The sequence below is a fragment of the Macrobrachium nipponense genome, chromosome 48 (genome assembly GCF_015104395.2).
Source record: "Macrobrachium nipponense isolate FS-2020 chromosome 48, ASM1510439v2, whole genome shotgun sequence".
Classification (NCBI taxonomy): Eukaryota; Metazoa; Arthropoda; class Malacostraca; order Decapoda; family Palaemonidae; genus Macrobrachium; species Macrobrachium nipponense.
The window spans coordinates 18,950,620-18,959,056 of NC_087223.1; the positions used below are offsets into that span (position 1 = coordinate 18,950,620).

Below are 8,437 nucleotides of genomic sequence, written 5' to 3' on the forward strand. Positions count from 1 at the left end.
TATCTGAATGCTCACGAGGTGAGGGCGCGGCCTCTGAAGCATTTCAACAGAGCATGGCACTCAGCAACATCCTGAGTACCATGTTTTAGCGAAGCAACTCTGTGTTCACTTCACACTCCCTGCGAGATGTGAAGATGGCATATGAGATCTGCTGCTCGCTAGGGCCATACGTGTCTGCAGACACAATCTTGGGGGCAAGAAGTACCACTCATCCTATCCTGTAGAAAATGGTTAGGAAGAGCTCTTAATTTAGTTGTTGAGTCGCCGACAACGGCGACTTCTTAACTCTTAAGCCTTAGTTAACACACCTTAACTTTGGCTAGGTTGGTCAGGTGGTGATATATATATTTATATATATATATTTATTTTACTTCTTAGCCCTCATGGTATGGTCAATATGGTCTAGTCACATTGTGGTCACGCCCCCCGTTGACAGATAATTTGGAGTGAACAGCTTTTAGGTCTCTACCTCGCTGGCAACTCTAGTAAAACAGAAGCAGACTTGGGTGACAGTAATCACGAAGTCAGCTATGCTAACAGGTGGAACCAAGATGTAAATCATCTGCATGCATTTGTTTCCCAAAATCCTTCTATTCTGTCCCTTCCCACCTCCAACGGTGGGATTCAGCTATATATATATCTGACAGGTAAGTTTCATGAACAAAATGATAGTGTTATGATACAATAAAGTTTGTTCATACTTACCTGGCAGATATATATAATCAAGTACCCACCCACCTCCCCTCAGGGGACAGTGGAAATAAAAATTATGAATAGAAAATGGGAATGGTTCCTGATACCCGCCTCCCAGCGGCGGGAATGGGTACTAACCACCTGGCCGACCACTGCGTGCGTCGGAAGTTTTTAAAATTCTGTCGGATTTCAGAAAATACAGCTATATATATATCTGCCAGGTAAGTATGAACAAACTTTATTATATCATAACAATATAATTTTTCTTCAAAGTCATGTCCATTACAAGGTTCCTGTGCAAAACCTATGTATCAGGCCCCATCGAGAGTTAGTGCCGTCAGTGCGTCTCTTGCATTGCACTATGGGCACGGCTGAAGGTGCCTTGCTGCGTCCTGTCCTTAGGCCCCTAACTGCATTCCCTGTTATACGTTTTACTGCACTTCTGTTCTTATTCTCATTCTTCCATCTTGTTATCCATCTATTTCACTGTATCCTAACAATTGTTTCATAGTGTAACTGCAACGATTTCCTCCCATTACACCTTTTCAAACCTTTCTACTCGATTTGCTTCGGCCAAAATTCTATATTCGACTATGGATGTTTCAGGTGATTGAATGTTCGAGAATTAAACGTAAATTGCCAACTAACTTTTATCATTTATTTCAGTTTTGGGCAACAATGAACAACATGTGGTCAGGAGCCCCCCAGTGGGCATCTTGGGCTCTACAGCCCCAACATTACCAAAACATGAAGCCGGAGGAAGGTCAGTTGTTTACAGTTTTATTTATTCTCGATTGAATAGGAGTTCGGTTCTTTTATGCCAGAAAATAGTACAGTAACAACCGAACGGACTCCAGTACTTGCCAGTTATGTCGTCATCATTATTCAGTACTTACCAGTTATTATCATTATTTTTTTTAATTAATTGTAAATGTCATACTTTTTAAAATAAATCTTAGAAACTGAATGTTAGTTATATACTGGTTAATTTAGGTTTCAGTATTGAGTGACGTAATAGATCCCAGCGCTTGTCCATTCATCTTAAATTTATTTTCCATTCCCAGAATGCATATTAATAAGTGTGAACTTTGAAGACCTCCTTCCTTAGTTAATATATTTTCTATTCCCCAAAACAGCATCCTCTGTAGACTGGGCAGAACTTGCAAAACAGTGGATCCAGATGAAAGAAACCACGTCGTCCTCGCAAGATTCGATGGAGCCTACGCAGTCTACGGCAGATGTATCTTCGAGTCCACCAGCGCCTCCGGCGGAAGACAATGCAACAGCTGGTGGGGAAATGGACATGGAAATTGAAGATGATAAGGGTCCATCTGCCAATGGTGGAGAACAACAGAATGGTAAGCCTATGCATTGAACTATAATTGAAAGAAGTTTGGAACAGTTTGAAAGTCAAAGGATCTGCAGTGCAAAGCAAGACATAAAATGCATGAGAATGTGTGGAGCTTGGTTGGTGTAGGAATGGAGCAAGTAAAAAAGTGAAATCAAGAAGTCTATATAAAACTGATAACATTAATGTCCAAAATTAAGAGAGACCAAGAGTACTAGGCTAGATTTAATGCCACAGTTCACCCATTTAATTCATTCAGGGCTAAGTTAATGCTCTGTTTTCACTTGCTTAAAAACAGACCATTTGTGGAAGCCTTGTGGAAGTCAAAATTATGTAGTAATAAATTCCTGCTTTTTTCAGGAGAGTCGTGGGAAGGTTGGAGTGGAGACGGAAACTGGCTACCCAATCAGACCTCAGGGATGGGCTGGGGCTGGGGTTGGCCTGTGGATTCCTATAGTAACAATGAAGCGTCGGGACAGGAGAGCACAACTCAGCAGTATAACATCAAAGACGTAAGCCAAGCAGGATTTGCTGCTGTGTATGGTAATGAGTTTTCAGCCGCCCATGGCGTAGCAATGCAGGTGTGTATCGGAAGCGCCACCTCGGTCATCAGCATTGCTGCTTAGATACTTATACTTCTTCCGTTTGTGCTCTACGTTGTGAATCTGAAAGGTCAAGTTTGGATGGCGCATGTTCCGATAGAAGGCTAAGGTGTCCTTGGCCCTTCTGATGCAAGGCTGATAGCAGCACGGGAAAGGAAATGACAGAACAATGTCCTGTCATTTCAACGACACAAACGACAGTTTGAATGTTGTCTTTAAAACGAATGCTCTTAATAAAATTACTGATACTTAAAATTCCACTACAGCCACATAACCACTAAAAGGTGTTTTTGTTATGCATGTCATTTGTCCAATCAAGTTTCAATATTACATTTAGTTCTCCAAAGTTGTAGTCCACTTGCTAACCTCAGTCGTCAGTCTGTGAAGGTTTGAAATAAGGGCCTCACAGAGTCTAAATTCTTATTTCAAATGATGATTTGGGAGAAAAAGTGTACTGGACACATTTTTTTTTACTTGGTCATCGGCTCATCATATTGGTATTACGTATTGCACAGAGGATAGTCAACTACTTGGCATGGTTAACAAGTCTTTTTAGTGAAACTACCCTTTTTCACAGCTTTTAACATTCATAATTGATAGTGGCTATCAGTTTGCAGCCCAAGGGGTTTGTGGAATTACACATTAGAGTAGTATATAGAGCTCATTTGTGAAGTATGCAAGCCCACAAGCATTTGCGCTGTGTGTCGAGAACCGAAAGAACAAGCATTATTGACCTTATAAGTGGTCCTTGCGTTGGCTTGTCATAAAATTCTTCTCCAGGAAGGTAGGTGACATTGTGATTACAGGACCCCTGCCTGTTTCCAGTTGTGGATTCGCCGCTTTACCTATTCGCAAAATTTTTCATAGACAAATATTCAATCATTTATTTTCATGTTTTAATGACTAAAATAAATTTTTCATGATAAAACTATTAAAATAGCAGGGTATAAGCATTTTTAGAAATGTTTTTTTGGTGTTTGAACTATCAAAATAGGCAGTCAGCAGCATTTTGAGAGGCATGTCAATCAGGATTTTAGCTATTAATTAATTAGCGAGCATCATTTCACAAACAACTGCGTAAGAAGCACTCCCTTTTAGGTAGGTGGTGTTATAATTTCACAATTTTACGTAATTGATGGAAGGAAAAAGGCGGACTCGTGTAAGGAGAAGTATTAGCATCTGGGAGAGGTGTCTGTGGTACATGAATATCTGCAGGTAATGGTTGGGTACCTCTGCATTTTGTTTTCAGTGGTAACTTGATATTGTACGCCAATGTTCGCTGTCTGGCAAAGCCCTGTTTACATTTTGTAAATACATCTTCATTATTAAAGTCATGAATAGTTCAGTGGAATTTTGTTTACATTTTCTTAATCTCTCTTCGTAATTGGCGTGTAATGAATGTGTCCGTATGTTTACTTATTAAATAGAGTATTTTCCTCTCTCATTTTTTGGCCCCTTTGTTTCATTTCTTTTGTCTGCTGTGGAATATGCTCATAATGAGTGGAACGTGTAACTGTGTGTCACACTAAATAATATTAAAGGTTCTTCGCAGTGTCCTTTTGTGACCAGGTGCATTGCCTTCTGCCTTGTAGCTTGTCATTGTTTTGTACTGGACTCCCAGGACTTGGCTGTCCAACATTTTAAAATTTATTCCATATCCCATTCCTATTCAGGATCATATCCTCGGGCAATTCTGACAAACATCTGGTATGATGACTGTCGTGTTAAACTATTTCATTTTGATAATTATGTTGGTGAAGAATTGTCCCTGCTGTCTTTTTTTTTGTCAAAAGGGATTGGGTGATAAGTAGACGGTAGAAAGCATTGCACCTTTAGTGGGTCAAGTAACAAGGATTTACTATGTATTTGTAAAGCATCAAAGTTGGGAAATATGTAGAAAGGTTCTTGAATTACAATAAAATTTGATTTAGTGGTCTGAAAGGTCTCCAATAGTAATTACAAATTTCTGAGGCCTTTTCTTTTTTATTTTCCAAATTCTCTTTATTGATTTTAGTAATTCTCATGTTGCTCTTCAGTAGACAAATTGCATTATTTTTGGTATAAGGATTATTAAGTACAGTAGAGTAATTTTGAGTGTTCTTTACAATAGTTGACAAAAGGAGACTTAATATTCTTCCTGTTTTGTCCTCCTAGGGTGAATATAACTGGCCTATTGTCGGGAACGACAATTATCAGGGTGATTTCGCGAGGAGTGAGAGAAGGGAAAGAGTCGGGCGAGATTTCCACCACAGGTCCTTCGACCAAGACAGAGGGGCACCTGAAGCGGACTTCCAGCTTGACGCGGCTCAGCGGAAGAAGTTGCCCGCTTGGATTCGAGAGGGGCTGGAAAAGATGGAACGGGAAAAGCAGAGAAAGGTAAGGATGAGCTTGTTGTTGAGGTTTTGTTGTTGTTGTGCCCTGTGGAGCTTTTAATGTTAGAAACCAGCCATTTAAGGGTCATTTACAAAATGGGTATACACCAACTCCTGACCTGATACATATCTTTTAGGGCCAAGTCTATTGATTCCAGATACTCTCTGTCTCTCTCTCTCTCTTTGATTACTGAACACCTTTTTATTGCTGTCTTGAATGGGAAACGGTAATAAATACCATTTGTTCCGATACGCATACAAAACCTCGGTCCTTCAGCGGCAGCTGAACCGGTCGTAAGCTTCGAACAAGGGGGTCCGGTAGTTAACTACTTCTCCGGCAGTTGGCGGTCAGCTCGACTGCGAGGAGAGGAGTCACTTTGCTTTCAGCCACGTTGGTGGATGGATGTGCTGCTCTTCGCCTCGCTGCCCGCTTCTTGTCGTATGCTTAGTTTGCTTCACTGCGTGAAGACTTATTTCTTTCCCTTTTACTGTGTGTATTTGTGCAAGGATGTACGTAAGTACGTGTGTGTTTTTGTATACAATACAGTGAAATGTGTGATTTTGAGATTCGAAATGGAATCCCAAGAGCCGGAGAGATCCCCTTGCCCCCCCATCAGCCGCAGATTGTGCCCTGGTGTGGAGGGCAGTAAGTGTGGGGCCTTTCGATCATCTGTTGAGGTTGATCCTCATGAGTTTTGTACTCGGTGTAGAGGGCAGGAATGCTCTCTCACCGAGACATGTGATGTTTGTGTGTTTTGTATGGGGGGACGAAGAAGCCGCGTAAGCCGGCCAAGGAGTCGTCGGAGGGTTGTCCGGCTACTCCCTTGGTTACGGACACGTCGTCGTCTTTTCTCCCTCCATCTCAGCTCCCTCGTATGGCTCCTTCCCCTTCGGGGGAGGTTTCTCGCTCCTTCTCTCTCGATCAGTCGAGCGTGGAGGTGGGGGCAAGATACCCCGACATCCAGTTGTACTCGGGGTCCTCTGTTCGCTCGGGGTGGGAACTGTCCCCCCCCCACTAACTCGCCCAACTTCTCCTTCCTCAGATCTGCTTGCCACTGGCGACGATCTCGGAAGGGCCTGGTACTCGCTGGGGCTGCGAGGGACACCAACGGTTCAGGGGCTGCTGAGTCACCTGGCGAGAGGGGCCATGTTAGTAGCCATGTTGGTTATGCACGGCCCGACCACCACGACTACCAAGACGGTGTCCACACCTGGCTACGCTGCTCCGCCGCACCTGATGTACACCCAGCACGTAGCCACTGTGACCCCTACAGCTGCTGTGCAGGCGCCGCTGCCGGAGGTTATGATGCCCGCTGTGACGCCGCCACCTGGTTTTGCCGCTCTTGCTGCAGCCCCGGACTTCCAGTGTCCCAAGAGCTCTCCCCTGTGCAGAGGATGCCCCTGGTTCCTGCCCCGCCTCCTGTTCCTGAGCATGCTGCCGCTCCAGTTCCGGTACCAGTTCCTGCCCATGGTGTTGCTGCTCCCACCCCAGGTCCTTCCAGACAGGTGCAGTCGGGCCCTGTTGCTTCGGCAACTGCCTCGGCTTCCTGGATGGAAGACCTGACTGTGGTGCTGAGGAAGCTGAAGAAGAAGAAGAAGAGGAGGAGGAAGGTGTCGTCGTTGTTGTCTGCCGCCGCTTCCCCTTCAATTTCTAAGGCCCCACAGTCGAAGAAGACAAAGGTTGCCTCCTCCCCCCCTAAGAAGGCTCGTCCTGAGACTTCTAAGGGTCTGTCCCACTCCGGTGGGACGGTTGGGACTTCCGCCGGTCCTCCTGTTCCTTCGGGAACGGGGCCCGTCTCTTCTTCCGCAAGGAAGAAGACGACGGGACCAGAGGAGCGCCGGCTAACACCGGTACCTCCTCGCCTGGCGCCAGAGGTTCTGCCTCGGCGCCAGGTACTGTCTCAGCCTCTCGCTCGCGAGAGTTACCGAGTGTACGGTCACCTGTGGGTGACCGTACAGCCAAGACCCAGGCAACCGAGTCCGCTTAGCGCCAGGATACAGGCACGGAGCGGAAGACTGGCGGGGGTCGCTCAGGCGACTTCCAACAGACCAGCGATCGCTCTCGCGGCGATACGGTGGTACCCAGGGTTGACGCGACGGTCCCAGACTGGTTGCAGGCTGAGACGAGGAAGCAGTCCGCTCGGTCGTCTGAACCAGCCTCGGCTGGTCCAAGCGGCGTGATGCGCTGTGAGGACAGGCCCACCAGACGGCTAACCTGTGGGCCAACCTGGTTCTCCAGCGTAGAGACGCTGTTCTCTCCCGAGTGACCAGGGCGGCCCTGGGTCCTTGCAACGGACCGGTGCGGAGTTCCTCCTCTCTCTTCCCAAGAAAGATGGTGGACGCTGCGGTGGAACAGCGGCGCACTGACAACAGTGACCGTCTTGTCCACCAGGCAGCCTCCAAGGTGGCTGGGCAACGTCGGACGACTGCAGCTAAGTCCAAGAGTTTAGCTAGCGCTTCCTCTGCTGCCAAGACGATTGCCTCGTCGAAGCCGAGAGGAAAGACTCTGCCTTAGACTTCTGCTGTAAGGAGATACCGCAACCAGACCACCTCCCAGTCCTTCTCTCGAGGAGGATCTGGGAAGAAGTCGAAGAGAGGAGGGAAACGCTAGGGACGGCGTTCCCCCTCACCTGCTGCCGGAAGTGGGGGGTGCCTGGCGAACCATTGGGCAACATGGCAGCGCTACGGAGCGGAGACCTGGATAGTGAACGTCCTTCGTGAGGGATATTTACTACCCTTCGAGTCTCGGCCACCCCTCACCTCCAACCTGGTTCATCTGCAAACCTATGTTCCTGGCTCGACCAAGGACGTGACGCTTCGGCCGGAAGTAGAAGCCATGCTGAGCAAACGTGCTGTGGAGATCGTATGGGATCAGTCGCCGGGATTCTACAGTCGACTTTTCCTGGTGGAGAAGTCCTCGGGGGGGCTGGCGCCCGGTGATAGATCTCTCTCCCTTGAACTGATTCGTTCGCCAGACTCGGTTCACGATGGAAACAGCACGTTCAGTGCTCGATTCCATCAGGGAGAACGACTTCATGTTTTCGGTGGATCTGAAGGACGCGTATTTCCTGATACCCATCCATCAATCCTCCAGGAAGTACCTCCGCTTCATCCTTGACGGGACGGTGTACCAATTCAGGGAACTTTGTTTCGGTCTCTCAACCGCCCCACAGGTGTTCACGCGAGTGTTCACGCTGGTGTCGGCTTGGGCCCAGTCGGTAGGGGTAAATCTTCTGAGGTAACTCGACGATTGGTTAGTCCTGGTGAGCTCCCGCTCGCAGTTGCTGCAGGACAGAGATCGACTCCTTGAATTCTGCCGCGATCTGGGAAACGTAGTGAATTACGAGAAGTCCAAACCTCGAGCCCAAGCAGAGGATGAAGTACCTGGGCATGCTGATGCATCAGTAGGGCGAGTCTTCCCC

General features: G+C 46.9%; 1 protein-coding gene across 2 annotated transcripts in view; it reads left to right on the forward strand.

Moving 5' to 3' along the window:
- LOC135205072 (arginine/serine-rich protein PNISR-like) overlaps positions 1-8,437 on the forward strand; it is a 73,346-nt gene that overhangs the window by 34,897 nt on the left and 30,012 nt on the right. Inside the window, exons 2-5 of one of the 2 annotated variants that reach the window (XM_064235358.1) lie at positions 1,360-1,456; positions 1,830-2,051; positions 2,402-2,622; positions 4,798-5,019. In XM_064235358.1, the coding sequence (XP_064091428.1) occupies positions 1,372-1,456; positions 1,830-2,051; positions 2,402-2,622; positions 4,798-5,019 (750 nt within the window). In that variant the 5' untranslated portion in view covers positions 1,360-1,371. The remainder of the gene's footprint in view (positions 1-1,359; positions 1,457-1,829; positions 2,052-2,401; positions 2,623-4,797; positions 5,020-8,437) is intronic. The other variant, XM_064235359.1, reaches the window with a different exon arrangement.